The sequence below is a fragment of the Cottoperca gobio genome, chromosome 22, assembly GCF_900634415.1.
Source record: "Cottoperca gobio chromosome 22, fCotGob3.1, whole genome shotgun sequence".
Lineage (NCBI taxonomy): Eukaryota > Metazoa > Chordata > Actinopteri > Perciformes > Bovichtidae > Cottoperca > Cottoperca gobio.
Genome location: NC_041376.1, coordinates 11,187,857 through 11,208,513, shown reverse-complemented (window position 1 = coordinate 11,208,513; position 20,657 = coordinate 11,187,857). Strand labels below are relative to the sequence as shown.

The window sequence follows — 20,657 nt, the reverse complement described above, 5'->3', positions numbered from 1 at the left end:
GTTGATTTCATTCTGTTAAACACTTTTAACTCTTCATTAAATAACACCAAAGCTCTAACTTCTATATTTGTTCATTTCTTGCCGGTAGGTGACTCATTTTTTAATTACCACCACAATAACAGACAATGCCAACTTTTTATTCTGACGACTGGGTTGCAGCATATCTCTTGTTATCACATTTCCTGAACCAAATTCCATTTTTAGAATAAGAGCTGTTTTCAGGTTTTTATCAGATGATGGATTTCTTCTGTTTACAAGGCAATGAATGAGTTATCAAGCAATTCCTGTTGGGTTTCTAAAACAGCTAGCTTACTCAACACAGCATTTTTACATCCAGACTGTGGAGGTCTAACAGAAGCGTTACTTTCATGTTATTTTTTCTTCTAAATTCTGTGCTTTAACCAATGTCAGACTCGTGTTTTGAGACTGAACAACTTTTCTATAACATTTACACCGGTTCATCTGTCGGAAGGGACGACTGACGACTGTGATCAACCCAAACATTTCTACTTTCACTGTCAGTAATTGTTCATTCCTGTGTTTCGTTAAATCTCACACCGTATGACTAACAGCAATTTCACTTCTTCTTTCTCACAGGAATTTCACTTCTTCTTTCTCACATGAGAGTTTCAGTTGAAATTTGATGATCATGAATTTATTGGTGATAAGGTCAGCAATAGAAGCTTTAAGGTTCGACACACAACAATATCCTGGCAAGTCATTTCTCATAAGACTGATCTCAGCTGTATGGGCGGAATGGAAATCTCTGGTTGTAATTTTGATGGTGAATTTAGCTCACTGGTGTATGAAGAGGACTTGCAGGACAACTCGGAGAATCCTTCTTACTCCCAATCCAACCAAGACAAGCAACAAGGTATAGTGAATTAAAAAGGATCATTTACACAATGCACGTTTCTGATGCGACTTGATCCTTTGAGTAGTGGTAAGAAATATGCTGGTATATAATATGTTGAGTTTTTTTCCCCCATCAGGAATAAAACCTCTATAATAAAGCAAATGTAAAGCATAATGTATTTGGAATCTGTACGATTTTGATAAAAGTGTATTGTTTGTTTGATGCAGTTTCTGGGTTATGATATTGAGTCATCATCTCTCTGTCTAGTGTCCACGCACAGCATGACACCTTGGAGACATTGCAGCCTGGCTGCAGTGAGCCTGGCGCTACTCGCTGCTGTTCTACTCACAGTTGATATTGGCCTGGGGGTCCACTGCAAGTCAACGTTACAGTGTACGCCGCAAGGTCTGCAGCTAAAGATGACTTTCATTATCAAATAATCTGCTGTATATTTTCTCAATTCATCCCTTGTGTACAACAAATACCATATTCTAGAGCCCAAGGTGATGTTATGAAAGGTCCTGTAGTGTCTGACTAGCAGCTTCTGTATTTTCTTTCTGGATGAACTAATCCACTAATCAAGACATCTTTAGCTCAAGCTAACATCTTCCGTTAACCTGTTTTGTTCAACAGTCCGATATTAATTTTACAATGCTATAAAATGGGGAAATTAATCAATCTTCACAAGGAGAAGCTGGAACCAGGGAATGTCATTTTGCTTGAAAAATATCATCAGAATTATCAATCAATTATCTATCTCAGTAGAGGGGTAGTTCTGGGATAGACTACAAAGCCTTTAAGAGAGGTCACTGATATTAATAACCTCTGACTTGTTTTCTCTACTTCGTGGTTTATTCATATTTGGGAGATTGACATGAAGTTCCTATACGGGTGGGATTGATGTAAATAAGTGTTAGCTATGTGGAGAAAATGACAGAGAAAAGAGGGAATAAAGAAAGAGAATACTTTGCTACACTAACACTGTTTGTCCTCAACGTTTACAGACAACAAACTCACAGACACCCTCCTCACAAGTTGTGATCCAGAACACGTCAACAATGAGTTGGCCAAACTCCAGGATACATACAAGACCGCAAACGAAACCCTGCAGGGGGTCAAGAAGCAGCTGGACAGTGAGATGAGTCGTCAGAAACCAATCAACTGGGAGCTGGAACACCAGACAAGAAGAAGCAAAGACTATGAAGTGCAGCTTGTTAAAATGACTCAGGACCTTGCAGCACTGAGATACCAATTACCAATGATTAGTGAGACCTGTTTTACTATTAATGTATAAACATAACAATGTTAAAAGCATAAGGATGTGTTTTTATAGTGTTATTCTGTTATTTTCTTTGGCAACAGATGATGGCTGCAGACTCTGTCCACCAGGATGGATTTTGATGAACTCAATGTGTTACTACTTCTCCTTCTCTGACAATATTGGAAAATCGTGGAAAAACGCCAGAGATTACTGCCAGCTGTATGGAGGTGACCTCGCAGTCATAGACAGCAAAGACAAAGAGGTAGAATAATCCAAATTCTATTGATATTGCTTTGCAACCCTGTACACATGAAATCTGAAAGGTTTTTTTATATTTCTTATTTGTTAGAACGCAACTGTAAACCACTTAATGACCAACAAACGCATCTCACAAATCACCGTGGGTGGTCTTGGATTCTGGATTGGACTGAGAGATTTCCACAAGGAAGGGTCTTGGAAATGGGTGGACGGAACAATACTGTTTGAGGGGTAAGAGTCAAACATATTACATTTGTATTTGTAGGAAATTCTCAGCATAACGTCCCGCTGCTGGGTCAGTTTCTGTTACATCCAGTGAAGGTTTTGAGGATTTCAATTTTGAAATCTTAGTATCCTGCTCCATTTAAAAGACACTTTTTGGGGGAACGCTCTTGCAGGTACCAGGGGGTGTGAAAAGCAACTTTACCACAAGTATCAACAAAAGAGTTTGCTAAACAGCCTGTGCTCTCAGCTGCTTTGCCATACGATAATGTAACTTCGACAAACACAAAAGGAGACTTGTTGCCCAGAGAATTGAATTAAATGAGCCATTTGAAAATGATTCTGAGAAACCTACAAGTTAACGAGGTGCTCTACTCTTGTTCATTAGAAGACATTATTCAAATGACAAAAAGATGAACCGAGTGAAAGCAAGTACTGTGTCTCTGTAAAGTAACATATCCTTTGCTGCAGGTACTGGAATGATGGAGAACCAAATAATAACAGGGGGGACCAGGAGGACTGCGGAGCTGTGTTGGCCAGAGAAAACTTCTTCCAGGCTTGGAACGATGTTAAGTGTGGAACGCCACAGAAATGGATTTGTGAAAAAGCACCAGCTTCTATGAGTTAACACAGGTTTAGTGCATTTGCTCTCATGCTCAACTGTTAGAGATACATTCACCTCAGAGACTTTAAGACATCTTCTGAAATCTTCCGTAATGAAAAACAGAATCTTTCAGGAGCAATTTAATGAACCAGAAACACTTCAAATTAATATCCCTTCTTAGCATTTATAAGCAGTATACAAACATTTAATACATAATAATGTAGTTGTAAGCCGCTTTAAGGACATTTTTACACTGTATTAATATACAGTATCCTTTTAGAACTTATTTCATATTATCACCACTGTGTTTTCCTATATTATCATTCATCATCTGTTTATATACCAGTCTTATGGACGTCCACAGAAGGAGTTATAGTTGTGGACAAATACATAAATAAACTGCTTACATTATAGTGTGTAATGGAGCACATTTATTCAATGTGTGTATACTGTTTATACATGCTAAAGTAAAGAGTTACCAACCAATTCAAGATCAGCAACCAAAAGTCAATGCTACCTGCAAATAATAATAAAAGAATAACATTATGTGCTAGAATTGTTGTTGTTTACCAAGATGGCACCAGAATATGCTGGCAAGCCGAGAATAGCTCTCACTTTGTTAATAAAACTTCACTTAACTTCTGTACAGTGTGATGGTCTTTTTGTGTATTTTTCTACATCTGACTAACCTTTCAGCACTTTGATGAATGCTTTATGCATTTGTAATAATGTATTTAAAAATACTTTTTAATAGCACATCAAGTTTGCAGTTGTGAGAGTAAGTTGATTCTCTAAAGAGCTGGGTAAAAAGACCCAGAAGATTATGTTATGACTTATTCTGTAAAGAATCATATCAATCATAAGTATTTATTATAAACATAAAACCATGACAGTACCATTTCTCATCTTATGCTCGGCAAGAAAGAGAAAAATTGTATTCTCCAAAATGTCGAACTATTCCTCTAAGAGATGTAAAGATGCCATTTTTCAAACGTAAGCAAAGAAATACAGAACAATAAGGAAGTACATTGCAATCACAGAAGGAAAGAAAGTATGACATGTTTGAACTCTGTATTTCACAAGTCAGTATCTCATAAATATGAGGAAGAATATGATAATTCTGAGGTTTATCTCGCGGTCAGACTGTACAATCACCACGGCCCTTGGTAAACCACCACACCAAGAACACACTATTCTACCACTGTTGTGCAATCATCACTGCCATGTGCAATATTCACTTTTACAGCTTTTATCAACGACTGTGTACTTATACTACTACTCTATACACACACACACACACACACACACACACACACACACACACACACACACACACACACACACACACACACACACACACACACACATGCAATAGAGATGGGCATTTGGGTTCTTGCCATCAAACATTTGGACAAGGTACAACTCACTAAAAGCAAAAGAAATCAAAACTTCTAGTTTCTGAACTATGTCCTACTTCTTTTTCTTTTTTCACTTCTCCGAACGGACTCATTCTAACTTTGGTTCATTCGGTGACTTAGATTTTAAATGTAAAACATTTTAAAATATAATTTTTCATGTTGTTATTATGGTTTTAAAACTCAAAATGTGATGATTTTAATACTCTAAAATCAAGTGAAGATATGGACTTAACTCATTTACGATGAGTATACTACTAAGATTTGAACTCAGTGGAACATTAACACGGTGTGTTTACAGTGGGAAGTGGATCTACGTTTCCACACCACCGGCTGCTTTAGTCTGGGACTGCTGAATGCAGTTCTGCTGTTAGCTGCTGTTGTCATTGGGATTTACTGTAAGTATCAGAAAACTGATCACAGAAAACGTCTGATTTCTTCCTGTATCTGATGTACAATTCATCTTCTTTAGAATTTGAAAAAGATAGCTGAATTGACATTAAGCCAAATAAAAATAGGGATTGCAAGACACCTTACACAGGTTTGTACTACATCCAGATTTTACAACCTTTTTTTATATATATATATATATATTTATAAAATAGCACTGCGACATATTTAATGTTTATCTCAATCTAGGCAATGAATGATTTGATGCATCTACACTCTGACACTTTGAAGCAGCAAATGGATTCATGTGAATGGATTCAGCCCTATTGCACTGCTATATAGTCTGATACTATAGAGCTGTAACTAATGATTATGTTTAATACATTTCTAATAATAATAATATTTCAATTTCTTTTCAAATAATTGACTGATATGTTAATCTGTAAAATATTACAAAATAGAGTAATAAAATAAGTTCCCAGAACTCAATGTGACATCTTCAAGCAGTCAGAACCACGGTGGTGGAGCAACTGACAGACCGACATTGAGTACCGAAGGCTGTCTACAAGAAAAAGATCTTGACTTCAAACACTACTTTGTGTTTGTTATTAATACTTTTTATACCTCAGGTGCCAAAGGAGATTACCTTCAGGTTCCTGATTCAGCTGCTACACCCCTCCTCATTGAGATTAACTATCTTCGCAAACAACAGTATAATCACCAGAGCTAAATTGGAAGTCCAGGCAGAATTAGCGAGAGAGCGCGTCGGCCATCTGCAACTAAAATGGCAACTGAAGGATACTGAGAGCCTCACTGATATCCTTCAGAGACAGCTTGAGACCCTACTTACAGAGAGGACGACTCTGAAGTACAATAAAACGTCCTTAGGTAAGACAGACTTCCAACCTGTCTTTGGTGCCGACCAGTCCAGGATGTATCAATATGGTAGAAACCTTCTCCCCCATGGGAACACATGCTGTAAACCTGTACAATTTATGTATTTGTGTATCATAGGATTTTTTAAGAGAACATTCAAAAACTATGACAAGAAAGGTTTTTTTCCTGTTGCAACAGAGGAATCCTGTGGCAGCTGCCGAGAAGGATGGAGTCTTCTTCAATCATCCTGCTACTATTTCTCCCACCATGAGTCCAACTCCAACAAGAACTGGCTGGATAGCAGAGCAAACTGCATTAGTCAAGGGGGTGACCTTCTTGTGATCAATAACTTGACGGAGCAGGTGGGTTTTATCTCTGAAATAGAAAATAGTTCCACTTTCATGGGAATTTTAGGTCCGGTGTATTCTTTTTTCAGTAAATACTCATTTCATTTGATGTCTCTACCGCTGGTTTTAAAGTCCCATAAAGTAGATCTTTCATGGCGATGTTTAGGATAGTATATGGGAGAAAAATATTTGTTCTTGTCCACCCCATTGCTCAGCGCAGGTTTTTCTCATACACTGTTCATACTTGTACCTACGGAAAGTAATGCTCTATATTTTGTATACCAACGTAACCGATTCCTATGTAAGCCACGTAAATGTGAGACAGGACAGCTGACGTGGTATAAAAGGCGACAAAGTCCAGTTAGGGAGGATGTGTGGATGAATGGGCCTTTCCAAAAGCACAGGACTTTCCCCCAGGAAAGTTTGCATCCCACGTGAAACCAGGAGTCAATGTTGACTTATGTGATACCTCTTCCGTACTTAAGTAACGCCACTTCCGTAGAACCAAACTATGATCTTTCCCAAAATCTGACCAGGTACTTTTGTTGTCTAAAGTGCTCATGTTGCTGGACATTTGTAGGAAAACGCATGAAAAATATAACTTTTCATGACATCATATGAACCGTTGTATGAGGACACATTGCTCAGCATAAGAAGCAAAAATAAACAATGTTTTTAGAGCCTTAAAGTCTATTTGATCATACAGTACATATATATGACTACATCGACTCCTGTGTTTGCTTCCTTACAGCAACTCATGATGAACAACATTCCAAAGATAAGAAGAAATGGTGCGTGGTGGCAGAAAGGATTCTAGATCGGCCTCACGGATGTAGCGACAGCGGGGACATGGGTCTGGGTTAACAATGTGACTGCGGTGGAAACAGTGTAAGCAAGCATCTCACAGACTGTTAACGCTTACTAATGCTTCCTATAGTTTTGTGACAATATCATGATGACTAACAAATATAGTGTAACCAAATCTTGATTTCTTCAAGGTATTGGAAAAGTGGACAGCTTTCCCAAGTAGCACCTCAGAGTGGGAACTGTGTGCTTTTCATATCTTTGCTGATACCAAGGACACATGGTATAATGGAAACTGCCATGAACATCGTTTAAACTGGATATGCGAGATGGAGCCAAGCTAAACATGAAACCAATAACTGGACAAATCATATGTGTCTTTGCAAAATCTTTCAAATAAACAAACTGCAGTTTGATACATTAGCATCCATGTTGTATGTGATCATTTTTAGGGTTTAGGCTACACTTCTTCAGGCATCTGTGTGCTGTGCTTGTTTACAGTAGTGGACCTGCAGCAGATGACAATTTAACTTGTCGATTCCCCTGTAAGTCTATAAGCATAACCAATCTGAATATGTCCAGTTGGATATGGAAGAAAACATCTGCCATGACACCTAAAGAAATCTTATAAAGCTTGAATGTTTGAATGACTTCAAAATCATTTTGTGATCAGAAATAGACACTGCTCTTCAAATGACTTGCACCCCCTGTAAATATTTAACAAATGAGCTTGATTTTCTGTTTGTAATGTCACACACACACACACACACACACACACACACACACACACACACACACACACACACACACACACACAGGGCAAGGTCCTAACACATAATCTTTCCTGGACAGTCCCGTCAGACTGCTTTCATCATAACAGCCAAAATGGAGAGCGAGAATTCCGGTACTTATGATGGTTCATATAACAAACTGATGAATCAAGAGGACTTCAGTGGCGATGAACTTACTCTCTACTCTAACCAAGAGAAAAAACAAGGTAAATAAGAAGTGAAAAAATTACTGCGCACAAATGATCTGTTATATCGGTTCTTGATACTGGTACCTGATTCTAAATATTCTGTAAATTATTTTGATAATAATGAACTGTTAAATTGTGACAGTTTATGTATCTGCTACTGATCCACCACTTCTCTGTGTAGTGTCCATGTCCATGGTGAGACCTGAATCCAGTTTGAATCATTACAAAGCGCTTACAGTGAGCCTGGCAGTGCTCGCTGTCATTCTACTAGCAGTGGACATTGGCCTGGGAGTCTATTGTAAGTCCCTACTAACACCACAAGTACCAAACGTAAAAAATACCTAATATGCAGAAAAATATATAATATTAGCCTAAAACTGGAGTATAATTATTGATGCAATCATGTTACTTTAATGTTGCAGCTAGTAAAGGGGAAGCTCATTTTAACAACTGTATATAGGCTACTGCTGGGTAGCTTAATAATATATAGCCTATTATAATTAATTTAAACTAATCTTCAAAGTAAGGACAAGATAAAAATATATCAAATGTAGTGGAGTAAAAAGTACAGTATTTGCCTCAAACATTTAGTTGAAATACAAATATAAGGTTGCATAATACTTAATTATAGTTGGAAATACTGAAGTAACGTAAAGTACGCAACGTTACAGTACATGAGTAGGTTAAATGCACGGATGTATAGGTTATTTCACCACTTCAATTCACAACACCATCTAAATTAATGTTTCATCCTTCGACCCAAGGGTAGAAAGTAAAGTCAATCTTCAAGTAGCAAAAGGGACGTCAACAAAAGAGTTACAGCTATTGAAAGTTTGACTGTCTTTGCTCACCTCACATCAGCGTGTTTACCAGCCGCAGCAGCAGCTACTGCTAGCTAGCTAGCTGTTAGCTACCTGCACAGCAGAGACAGGAATGAACACCTAGCTAGCTGGTAAACATAGTGGAGCATAAGCAGCTAAAGAGCGAGCTAGAGGTTTACCCCAAAGCCCAAAACAGAGCTTTGTGATCATTGGACTTTACTATATTCATTACACATGGACAGAAACACAACTCCAAATGAATGCTAATGTTACAACGTGGCTGCTAGCAACCATTTGCTAACAAGGTGGCCAAATAAAATTTATAAGGTAGTTCAAGTACAGCTTGCTGTTTTAAATGCTGGTTTATGTAAAGTTTAAAAAATGGATAAAATAAATAACAATAAAAGTAAGACCAAATAAAACATTTATTTTATTTGAATCTAGGTTATATTATATGTGTTGGTGGGAACACATTCTGTAGTTTGTTGTCAGTAATTAGGCTACCTACTACTTTACAAACAAGGGCTTCCACACATTACAGCTCAGCAGCACCAATTACCTACATGCAAGCTAATATGATAAAATACTATACATTATAGTAATACTATAAATTAAACTTTCTATAGCTGTAAGTGTAAATTTAACCCATGACCAACATTAATAGTAAAATGATAAGAATGAATGTATTTATGAAACTAATATAGTTTTCATTTAACTTTTTCTGCTCCTATTCCTGTGCTCATGTTTGACTTTATATTTTATACTGTAGGTAATTGACCATGTACTGTAAAAAAGTGTTTTGATTTACTGAGACTTCATTACTTCAGTAACACTATGTCATGACCACTTACAGATAGCAAATTTACTGATGGGCAGGATACAATAACGGACATCAGTATTGAGGTGACCAAACTGCAGGCTATTTACGACACTGCAATCCAAAGCAGGGACGAAGCCAAGAAACAGTTGGCAAGAGAGATCAGTGATCAGCAATTTACCAAGTGGGAGCTTGAACACCAGAATAGAAGACGCACAGGCTACGAACAACAGAGTAACAAGATTCAAATGGAAATTGCAGCGTTGAAATCCCACATCCCAATGATTAGTAAGAGCTTCTTTTTTTTATGGATTGTTTGTGTTATCGAGGTATAAATACAGAATTATTGTGACCCAACCAACAACACAATACATTTCCATTTTATTTGCTAACAGAGGATGGCTGCAGACACTGTCTACCAGGATGGACTTTCATTAACTCAGTGTGCTGGTACTATCCTTTCTCTGATGCTATTACACGGAAAACATGGCAGGAAGCCAGACAGTTCTGCATGAATCAAGGAGGTGACTTGGCAGTGATAGACAGCAGAGAGAAACACGTAAGAGTGACATTTAGTCGAAACATTGATACTTCTGGACAAAATCTGCAATTCCATTTGTTGTAATTCTTTTTACAACGCTTTACATTTGATTTCGGAGCAGTAAATGAGCTTGGTGTTACGTAGAACTGAATAAGATAAATTAATGTACTGTACATGTGTGTGTGTGTGTGTGTGTGTGTGTGTGTGTGTGTGTGTGTGTGTGTGTGTGTGTGTGTGTGTGTGTGTGTGTGTGTGTTTGTGTGTTTATATTTTCTGTGTTGGCAGCGGGCAATAAATGGCTTGTTAGGTAATTATCAAGAGCCCGGGAGATACATAAGCGAGAGTGGCTTTTGGATCGGGTTGAGAGACGTGAAGGAGGAAGGTGTATGGAAATGGCTGGATGATTCAAGACTGATTGAGGGGTAACAGTTACATACGTGTACACCAGAAGTGTGGACTTGAGTCAGTCACAAATTTGATGGATTTAGACTCGACTTGAGAAAATCCAAAAGAGATTTGCAACTCGACTTGGACTTTAACAACAATGACTCGTGACTTCCCTTGGACTTGAGACTTTTGACTTTATACACTTCCCCCCTTAATTCCCCAGATCCACTTTGTTTGAACCAATCCGACAGCATCCAATCAAGTTGCAGGAGAGAACCATGAAGAACTAATGTTACGCTACTAAGCATCAGTTGGGGAAAAATTATACCAAAGACAAAAACTAAGCGTAGGTCAACAAAAAACTAATTGCAGAATGCATAACGTGCGCGTCAAAATTGGTGAAGAGCGCAATATGAAGTCAAAGTTTAGGACCTGGGGCTTGAGTGCAAAGACTTGAGACTTACTTGTGACTTGACAAAAACAATGATTTGGTCCCACCTCTGGTGTACTAAAACGCAACAGATAACTTATTTGAGTCAAATCATGTGATATACAAATTATCAGCAGTTATTATGGCTCAACAATTTAACATTTGTTTCAGGTACTGGATTAATGGAGAGCCCAACAACGAGGGTAATGAGGACTGTGTAGCGTCATATCCCAAAATGAACCCCTTTAAAACCTGGAATGATGTTCCATGCAACATTGTACTGAAATGGCTTTGCCAAATGACACCACGTTAATATGATTTTGAAATAATCTGATTTATTTTTCATTTAATTGTTGAATCAAGAATTAACTCCGTCCAAGAGGCTTTTACACATCTTCTGAATTTTTTTATTGTCATATCAATATTTGTTGAAACTACAAAATGGCAACGAAGGTCAAAATACGAAAAATACATCTGATTTATGAAATATACTATAAAATGTAAGTTAACCAGTTTTCTGTAATAAAATTAAAATGTTACCTTTACTATGTACACATGAATTACTACTATACAGATCTGTACACCAGGTTACATCAGGAAGATACACACCTTCACATACATTTTACATTCCTATAAGTCATATTTTGCGTGACAAAGCAGCATTTAGAGCGTCAGCTAGCATTGAGTTGTTAAGTTAAAGGGATAGTTTGGATGTTTTAAAATCGGGTTGTATGGGTTCTTATCCATAGTCAGTGTATTTCTTAGGAGAAACAGACAGGAGTATCAGCAGTGGAAGCAATGTACTGTTGTAGATGGGGCTGTCAGCAAAACGTATTTTAGCTACCTAAAAAAAGCCCACCTTAAAAAGATCAATATCAGTTTAAGTGTAAACTATATTTAGAATATTTTCACTGCTTTACCTTGCCATCTTTGGATTCACCAAAGTCACACAATAATACAAACAAACTAACCAATTGAGGCAGCGGTACATCCGCAACATGTGTTCTGTCAAGTCAAATGACTATTTTTGTCAAAAGGAGTCTGATGGCTTTGAAGAGAGACGTATCAAATAAACTGACAATTTAGTCAATACGAAGCATTTGATTAAAAAACACGCAAACCAAAGCTAATGCCCATTTGTTGATTTCCATGCCTGATTGGCGTGTAATAACCTTTTGTTATGAAGCCTTATCGATCACGACAGCACAATGTCTCTTATATTTATCAAATCACACCTTGCTTCCTAAGCTGGTCAGACACTCACAGCACCGCAAAGTGCTGCCGAAGTTGCTTCAGAAGCTGCTGAGTGTCGACGTGCTCCGGAAAGGAGTCCTCAGACTTTTGGGCGGCAGTGTAGCTGCTTTGAAGGTCGCCAATCTAGAAACAGACAAAAACATCACTTTGGCCGACTGTGTTGTGGAGATTATACTTTGTCTCTTTAACTAGTTTAGGATCAGATGAATTAAATAGTGATACATTACCTTTTCAGAGAGAATGGAGAGATTGAAGTGTGGCTCATACATGTGAGGGGCCAGTGATGCAGCAGTCTGCAGCAAAGCTTTAGACTGGTTCAAAGATAGGACAAACATTAATACTGCCAACATAATATTTGATCAACATTTATATTGAAAGAACTTTGATTTACAACTTCATTAAAAATATATATCATAAACTGAGTAGGACGTGAAAATTAGACATAAAATTTCTCACTTGCAGACATCCCCTCCACTACCTCTTTGCCAGATGACACATTTTACATCATTCGACAGACAGCCTGAAATCTGCCTTGAATTACAGCCTGCAATCTCTCATTTATAGCAGGGTTGCATCTGAGGAACGGACAGGGGCATCTTCAAAATCAGACAGCTAAGACGTCATTCTCCCATCTTGTTAGCTCAGTGGCAGTTTAAATTAAGTTAGAAGACTATAGCTGTTAGTGATTTATTGGAGAATGTACCACTTTCTTCATGTTATAATGAAGTGTTGCAATCAGACTTTAATGGCAAGTAAAATACTAAACAATAGGTACTTTATATGTGGTTTGACATCCAAACATCCCTACACAATTCCAACTATCAACATCCAAAAACACAGCAGTTTTCTTATTCCTGCACTTTTTTTCAGCTTGTGTTAGCATGGCAGCAGCACTGACTTCCAGCTGATGGCTGCCACCTAGCTGCACATGTGGGAAGCACACAGTCCGTGCTGCTGTGGGACAGCCACAGCCTCACACAATATATCTCATAACATATTGTCCCATATCATTATATTAATGTTAAATTGATTTATCGCCAAGCTCTATGTCGGTCTAATTGGTGTCTTATAGCTTGTTGGATTTCTGGTGTGCAAGTGTAACCTTCAACTGAATACTGTAGTAAGTATTTTAAGTAAGTAAGTAAGTATTAACATTTTCAAACAATCAATACTGTACTGGGTGTATTTGAGGAATATTCATAATATAGGCTACATTTAAGTTTAGCAACATTAATGACTTGAGCTTGATGGTTCCTGCGATGGTCTGCGTTACATCATATTAGAGGGTCTAAGCACTCCAATATGATCTCATTCCTCATATTTTAACAGTGGAATTAAAGCTACATGACTCAAAAATATGTCTTCACCTGTTCGATACGACCTTTGCGCAGCTCCAGCACAGCCAGGTTGTTGTAGGCCTCAGCATGGTCATTATTACAAGCCAAAGCCAGTTTAAAACACTGATAGGCCAGCGTCAAGTCTCCTATACCCTGTAAATATAGAACACATGAACACTGTACCATCTTCTATTTATATGTATCTGATGTAAGCTTGTGAGTTCTATTTGTAAAACAGTCAATACTTCATATTTTTAACTGTAAAGTGTATAAAGAGGGGGTACATACAGTGTAGAGTGCTGCAGGGATGACATATGTTTGTAGGTCAACCTGGATGTTAGCCTCGCCCTGGTTCCCAGGACAAAGAGCCAACGGGATTGTTTTCGTTGGATTTTGAATTATTGTAAAAAATAAGCTCTGTGGCCAACAAAGGTTTATGATACTTACACTTGTTCTGTAAGATAATCTTAACAAACAAACACCACTTTCATGATTTTTGAGGCGTAAATGGAATGGGCAGATGTAAAAAGCTAACGTTAGATGAACCACAGTGGCATTACCTTGAGACGAGGGAACCGGAAAGTCAACTCATTTCCACGTTTTAGGACTCATTCCTGCAGCTCTCTATTATTAAATCACCAGACATTCTGGGATGTTTTCAGGCATCGTTAACTCACCACAGCCACGTGTCCAATGTTGTACCACACATCAGCCTGCTCTTCATCATTGGCCACCAGGGCCATGGCCCTCTCGAATGAGGATAGAGTCATGTCGTACTGCTGCGCGTAGAAGCAGCACAATCCCAGGTTGTTGTACAGCTGGCAGTTGTACACCCCCATCTGGAGTAGCCGTCTAGCAACGAGAGAAACTTATTGAATCACAGGTGGGATATCATTTCTCATTACATATACTGTAACAATACATTACATAGATGACTCTTGAATGTTTATCTGACCTGTAGAAGCGCAGGGCAATCTCAGGCTGATCGGTGTAGAAGTGATTGCTGCCTATACAGGCTATAGCCTCCACGTGAGTGTTGTCCTGCTTCAGGACATCTTTGTAATACTCTGTGGCTGATGAGATGTTGTTCATCTCCTGCGACAGTATAAACAGTACAAATGGTTTAGTTTTTTCATGTTGGCAGTTTTATCTGGAGATAGACTGAAGTGGAGTCTTTAGTAAAGATCATGGTGACACACTGTACCTCATGTATGCGAGCGATTCCTGTTAGAAGAGTAACCTCACCAGGGAAATGGTCCAGGCCTTGCTTGAAAAGGCTGAGTGCTGTTATTGGTTGATCCATGCGCTGATACACCTAAGGGAAAACACCATAGACTATATAAATTAGGAATACACACACACACACACAGTTAATATTTATTAGTAAACCCTTGGCTTAAGGGGGACATTTCATGCTCATTTCCAGGTTCATACTTTTATTTTGGGTTTCTACTAGAACGAGTATTTTCCATTGTGCAACAAATTGGTAATGTGTCTGTACCTTCGCAAGGTAGAGATATGTATCCACAACCTCTTGATGGTTGAGAGCTGATCTAAACTGTTTTTCTGATTCTCGATATAAACCAAGCCTGCAAAGGTCAGAGACATTAATCATCACATGCATTATAAAAATGCAATGTCATTCAATGTTATAAATGTTGAGTTACAACAATGTGGATGTCCATGAGTTACCTGTAGTAGCATTTCCCCAGCTGAACTTTCCACCACCAGTCTCTGAACTGAGCATGTTCGGTAGCTTGAGCAGCCAAATCTAAAGCCTGGACAAGAATTATAAAGATTGCGTTTGCATGAATAAGTCTTACACAATCTTACAAAGTGATACGAATGCTAGATTTATTGAACACTTACATTTTTTACATCATTTTCATGATGGAAGATGTACTCAAACAGTGTCTGAGAAGGGAAATGATGGTTATTTGCCATGAGAAACAAACAAGGATCTTGATTAATTTTTGAAAGTCTCAGTCTTACCCTGGATAAATTTGGCTTTTGGGAATACTTGGCCAGATTTAGTCTCGACAAATTTATAAATGGTCCTTCGGGATTGGTTAACATTGAAGCCTGGAGAAACAGTGAAACAAAATGTCATGCTTAATATTTCAGGTTTTCTTCATAGTCAATATAGCAAAATAAAGCAAAAATGTATATAAGGTACTGTATCATAAAATGACTATAAACAGAGATCAATGAAACAAAAATGTCACATTGAAATTTTTTTTTTAAAGAGAAAGATATTGATTATGTTAGACCAAATTCACTTGGTAGATTCTGTTTCAGATATAAGAGCTCTAGTGGTTAAAGTATATTTGTGTTTCAAGCGATGCCACGCAGTTGCTGCAGACTGACACAATTTCAGGCATATGTACTCACTGTTCCCAGACGAATGAATCTGCCAGAAGCGCTAGTGACAGGACGAGCAGTGCTTGCAGTGCGTGGGGTCTTAATAGCCTGCTCCATTGTCCCAGGACGCCCTGACTGTGTGCTGGGTCTCACAAATCCTGTGATAGGACGACCTGATTGTGTCATTGGCCTTGAAATCCGAAATAAAAATTCAGATCAGTGTGTCTTACTATGTTATAAATGTCGTCAATGGTAAAATTTCAAGGCAATACACAATCAGACAGTACCTGACAGCCGGTGTGGGACCTCCGGCCTGACTTGTTCCAGGGAGCCTCAGTGATGTTCCTGGTCCTGGAAGAAAGTCAAGTCTTATTAATTAGACACATTTAACCATAGAGTAAATGTATTAATTATAAATACACTGTGAAGAGTTTAAACTTACGTGCAACTTGAGCAATAGAGCTCTCATCCAGCATCATTTCAGCAATCCCCTCCTGGTCGACCTCAACTTCATCTATGTATACCATCTCTGTAAGAGCACGGGTTTTCAAGCTCCATGCAGCCTATGAAACAAACGACACGTTTCAATCATATGGATGGCCTCGGATGTAGAGATGAACATGTTAGAGTCAGGATCATGTTGAACTTTCCACTTGAAAAAAGGATGGAAAGAGGAACAAGGTTACCTCTGAGATAGGTAAGGAGGAGTCCTTGAGACAGCATGCATTGAGTTAGTGAGAGAAGAAGAAAGTTGAGGACAGATGTGAATAAATGGTGAAAATAAAAAAATTTATAGAAAACATGATGCATAGAAAAACTAAATGTGAAAAATAAATGCAGTGTAATGACCACGAATGTTAAAATGCAACAATTAAGATAATTGTTGGTCGTGCCAGTAAATACAACGTTAACGTTACCTAAATTAAATTATGTTAAACTACAAGGACTCGACTAATCGGGATTATACTCCAGGTTCTACCGCTTTCCTACATTAGCAAACAAGCAGGCTTTCCTTAATGGATTACCGCTAGCAAGCTAGGCTAGCCCCGGCTAACCACACCACAGTACCTGGTCGTACGAGTTGTCTTGTAATATTTTTGTGCAAATATCAGAACATTGCTGGAGTTTTCGCCTCCTGGAATAGCTCCACGCCAGAAACAAAGGGTCCATTGTCACCTCCATCGCTTTGATGGGGGAAAAATAGGTGTAAAACTCGGCTATCAAGCTGTTGCTGTTTAGCAAACTGGGATAATGGCGAGACCGAAGCTTCCTCTGTCGCTCAGCAACGGTGGAGGAGGCGGTACTTCACAGACGTGGTTTCCTCCAATGAAAAATAAATAAATAAATAAAACCAAGAAAGTCTTTTTGCATATATCGATACTTAATGAATCATATTTTGGTTAGATTTTGCCTGCAATCGTAATGGACCACATTTCACGTAGAACAAGGGTTACAGAACATCTGAAATAATAAAATAGTGCTTGTAGGCCTATTACATATTAAAATGACCAAAATGTCAGAACACAGAAAATTGAATTCAACATGTGGACTTGAATGGATATCAAATTATGTTAAGATAATACCAAAGTAAATTAGTATATTAACAGTTAGTTGTATTTTCTGGTGCTGATTATGATATAAATATCATAATATTAAATAACATTCTTAGCTGTTACACTATTGTTGTCACATTATTTTGGACATCTACTAATCATGAAATATAACAGTTGTTGGAATGTATATTATGACTAATTTTGCATACCAAACCTACATGGAAGAGGACATGTATTTCAGTTTTAAATTAATATTATTTATATGTATTATTATTATTTTATTTTATTATTATTATTATTATTATTATTATTATTATTATTATTATTATTATTATTATTATTATTATTATTTTATATTATCTATACAGAATAGAATGCCTTTTTTTATATTGGACAATATCAACGAGCATACAGACGTGTTTTTTCAGTGAGATACATGGTAGATTATATGCAGCCATATAAACATTAAATTATGTATATTACATTAGATTAAATATCTATTTTAACGGAATATTTTGCTCTATATGTGTTAAATTCACAAATTAAGAATATGACATTTTAAATAAGGCACAAGGAGTTAGTGTTACATTGAAATTATTTTATCCAGTTTTAAATATTAGCCTAGCTTAACTTTTCCGACTATGACGGAGTTGTCTACTCCAGCTTTTTTCCCCTCGAGGATGAGTTAAAGAATCTGATTGGACGACGTGGTGGTCCGTCATCTTTGTGGGCGGTGCTTGCGGAATAACAGTGCAGCTCCATCTTTGTAGGATTTGACAGGCGCTTTGACCTGTGTCGAAGAGGACCGCAAGCCTCAGGCTGAAGAAGTACAAGTAGACTGTCACAATGAGAACAACAGCTTAGAAAGCTGTTTCTTAAACAGAGACACAGGGCTTTCATCTGATCGGACAGCGAAACTATACATTCACACGACCCTCAAAAATGCCTAATTTCAACGCTCTCTCTGGACTGGTGGATATCCAACGGAACTAATGGGACACACGGGCTTAAAATAAATCCTTTTTGGTGAATGACACTATATCAGAAAACCTACGTGATAGCGACAGAGAGACACACACGGAAGTGCGGACATGGCTGACAGGACTGCTCCCAACTGCCACCTGAGACTAGAGTGGGTGTACGGATACCGGGGACATCAGTGCCGCAACAACCTGTACTACACCGCCGCCAAGGAAATAGTCTATTTTGTCGCCGGTGTGGGAGTTGTGTACAACACCCGGGAGCATAAGCAGAAATTTTACCTTGGGCACAACGATGACATAATCAGGTAGTGTTAAGATACACACAACAGTTTGTTTCAGCACCTCGGACAGCACCTGACCCTCCTCAGAAAATGAATTGATACTGTAGTGTTGTCATTGTGGGTGCTGGTGTCACCTTGTGTAGACTAACGTAATATGATATATATATATATATATATATATTGTAGCTCCATAGGGAGCTCAAGGGGGCACATACCTACTCAACAGCATCCCCGGAGTTTGTAAGGGGCTTCAGTGTCACAAGCTGATGCTTTTTACCAGCTCACAGAATGAAGGGTGGACTCTCACTACTAAAGATTACACAGCTGCCACTCCTCTTGTAACTGCAGGGCTGCTATTAGACTTAATCATCAAACCTAAACCAATCATTTCATCTATAAAATAGGGGGAACTACCCCTTACCATTTTTCCTGAGCTCAATGTGATTCTTTTGAAAATTATAAAATAAAAATAAAAATGTAGTCTACCCAACAGTCAACTTAGCGACATTTAGTATTTAAGTAGCATCAAATCCACTCATCAGAGGATGTGCTAGTAGAAAATACATGGCATTTTCACAACTATTCATCTTCTGTAGATTGTCTAAACAACTGGTGTTGCAACAATTGCTGGCACTGCTGGTATCATCTCTATCCGGTAGCAGACATATTTCAAAAGCTTTTTTAAAACAGCAATCTGCATGTCTTGTCTTTCCAGCACATTTGGAGCAATAATACTAATGTGCATTTCTGAAAAAAGGCACGTGAACACAGCTGTCCTTGAAGGCATCCTTGGATTGGAAAGCTTCATGGGGGTTGTGGTAACTCAAACAAACCTTCAAATCACCTTGTCTTTGATAAAACACAGCAAAGTAACCAGTGTTACGTCACACATGCAATGATCCTGCCTTTCCAACTGTTTTCTCAGCATGCCATACAACAGCGACCTGTGTCAAACACTCCAGAGCTTGTGTTGACATACATGTGTGGGTTGGCCTGGAGATGACTAGCATTATATACTGTGTCGGTAGTCAGCTGGACTCCTGCTCCATTATTAATGATACAGTAGAGCTGCTAACCCTCCGCTGCCCTGTGGATGAAGTGCCTGAGTTCAAACGCTTAGCTGGAGGAGTCACTGACTACATTTGCGTGACTAATGCAAAAGTAATGAATTGGTAAACCATCAAATTGGCCATCTGTACTGCTGTTCTCACTATTACGAGCACATTTGTAAGGATTCAGTCGGATCAGGCTCCTGATGGTGTCATTTGGGCTTTTTTTTTTTTTTTCTGCAGCCGGGTTGTTAGATATAAAGCCTTGGCTGCACCTTGAGCTGTCAGTTATTGTTGATCAGATCTCAGAGGAGTGTCTGTGAAGCTCTCATCAACACTTGCTTTGACTTAGACTTTTGTCTGACTGACGAGCAATCCTCAGCAGTGCTGAATAACTGTTCGACTGCTCTCACGTTGCACTTGCACTAACTCACGTTGCAGCCCCCTCAGATAGCACTTTGAATCCCTCTCTCTCTGTGTGCCTCTTTGTTGCTCTCTCTTTCCTTTTTTCTTGGCCTATTTTGGTTGTTTGTGAACTAAGTATAAATTGGTGGTTTACTTCTGAATTAATCGCTGGCCTTGTTTCTCCCTCCTGGTTTTATCTGGCCCTGCAGCCTCTTTAAACTGCTCCCCCAGTCTGATGTGGAGGAAATAATAGGCAGGTTTTCAAATGAATGAAAAGCTCAGCTGGTCGTAAGTTATTGAGAAAAATCATATTAGACTGAAGATGTGCTGTACTTAAAACACAATTCCCCTGGAGCTATTTTAGTAAAGATTCTTAGTATAAACTGTATTTTTTCTCACATCTTTGTGTAGTTGTTCCACTGCAGC

The 20,657-nt window shown here is 38.3% G+C and overlaps 4 protein-coding genes across 6 annotated transcripts in view; 3 read left to right on the top strand and 1 right to left on the bottom strand.

The window, feature by feature from the left end:
* The first annotated feature begins 690 nt into the window (after window positions 1-690).
* Window positions 691-3,849, top strand: LOC115027553 (C-type lectin domain family 4 member G-like). The gene is made up of 6 exons (XM_029460945.1): window positions 691-874; window positions 1,124-1,261; window positions 1,861-2,121; window positions 2,219-2,379; window positions 2,467-2,606; window positions 3,069-3,849. The coding sequence occupies exons 1-6, from the start codon at window positions 748-750 to the stop codon at window positions 3,223-3,225; spliced, it is 984 nt and encodes a 327-aa protein (XP_029316805.1). The 5' UTR covers window positions 691-747; the 3' UTR covers window positions 3,226-3,849.
* A 4,069-nt stretch (window positions 3,850-7,918) lies between these two features.
* On the top strand, window positions 7,919-11,321 carry LOC115027853 (CD209 antigen-like). Its single transcript, XM_029461379.1, has 6 exons — window positions 7,919-8,030; window positions 8,194-8,310; window positions 9,687-9,938; window positions 10,046-10,209; window positions 10,477-10,613; window positions 11,180-11,321. Exons 1-6 carry the CDS (start codon window positions 7,919-7,921, stop codon window positions 11,319-11,321), a joined length of 924 nt encoding a protein of 307 aa, XP_029317239.1.
* Window positions 11,322-11,366: 45 nt separating this feature from the next.
* Window positions 11,367-17,225, bottom strand: ttc8 (tetratricopeptide repeat domain 8). Its single transcript, XM_029460576.1, has 14 exons — window positions 17,029-17,225; window positions 16,403-16,523; window positions 16,248-16,311; window positions 15,991-16,150; window positions 15,592-15,681; window positions 15,469-15,513; window positions 15,292-15,377; window positions 15,101-15,188; window positions 14,804-14,914; window positions 14,555-14,694; window positions 14,277-14,451; window positions 13,630-13,752; window positions 12,490-12,573; window positions 11,367-12,385 (listed from the first exon to the last, which is right to left on the bottom strand). Exons 1-14 carry the CDS (start codon window positions 17,140-17,142, stop codon window positions 12,269-12,271), a joined length of 1,518 nt encoding a protein of 505 aa, XP_029316436.1. The 5' UTR covers window positions 17,143-17,225; the 3' UTR covers window positions 11,367-12,268.
* A 1,083-nt stretch (window positions 17,226-18,308) lies between these two features.
* eml5 (EMAP like 5) overlaps window positions 18,309-20,657 on the top strand; it is a 35,959-nt gene continuing 33,610 nt past the window's right edge. For all 3 annotated transcript variants that reach the window (XM_029460375.1, XM_029460374.1, XM_029460376.1), the window contains exon 1: window positions 18,309-18,801. In XM_029460375.1, the coding sequence (XP_029316235.1) occupies window positions 18,605-18,801 (197 nt within the window). In that variant the 5' untranslated portion in view covers window positions 18,309-18,604. The remainder of the gene's footprint in view (window positions 18,802-20,657) is intronic.

Excerpts from the sequence above, each read along its gene's own strand:
- LOC115027853 (XM_029461379.1), top strand. The coding sequence starts at position 7,919 with ATGGAGAGCGAGAATTCCGGTACTTATGATGGTTCATATAACAAACTG. Across the intron at positions 8,031-8,193 it reads TAACCAAGAGAAAAAACAAG|TGTCCATGTCCATGGTGAGA; the intron begins GTAAATAAGAAG and ends TTCTCTGTGTAG. Across the intron at positions 10,210-10,476 it reads TAGACAGCAGAGAGAAACAC|CGGGCAATAAATGGCTTGTT; the intron begins GTAAGAGTGACA and ends CTGTGTTGGCAG.
- LOC115027553 (XM_029460945.1), top strand. The coding sequence starts at position 748 with ATGGGCGGAATGGAAATCTCTGGTTGTAATTTTGATGGTGAATTTAGC. Across the intron at positions 875-1,123 it reads CAACCAAGACAAGCAACAAG|TGTCCACGCACAGCATGACA; the intron begins GTATAGTGAATT and ends CTCTCTGTCTAG. Across the intron at positions 2,380-2,466 it reads TAGACAGCAAAGACAAAGAG|AACGCAACTGTAAACCACTT; the intron begins GTAGAATAATCC and ends CTTATTTGTTAG.
- ttc8 (XM_029460576.1), bottom strand. The coding sequence starts at position 17,142 with ATGGAGGTGACAATGGACCCTTTGTTTCTGGCGTGGAGCTATTCCAGG. Across the intron at positions 16,524-17,028 it reads AAGACAACTCGTACGACCAG|GCTGCATGGAGCTTGAAAAC; the intron begins GTACTGTGGTGT and ends TTTGTTTCATAG. Across the intron at positions 15,378-15,468 it reads ATGAAAATGATGTAAAAAAT|GCTTTAGATTTGGCTGCTCA; the intron begins GTAAGTGTTCAA and ends ATTCTTGTCCAG.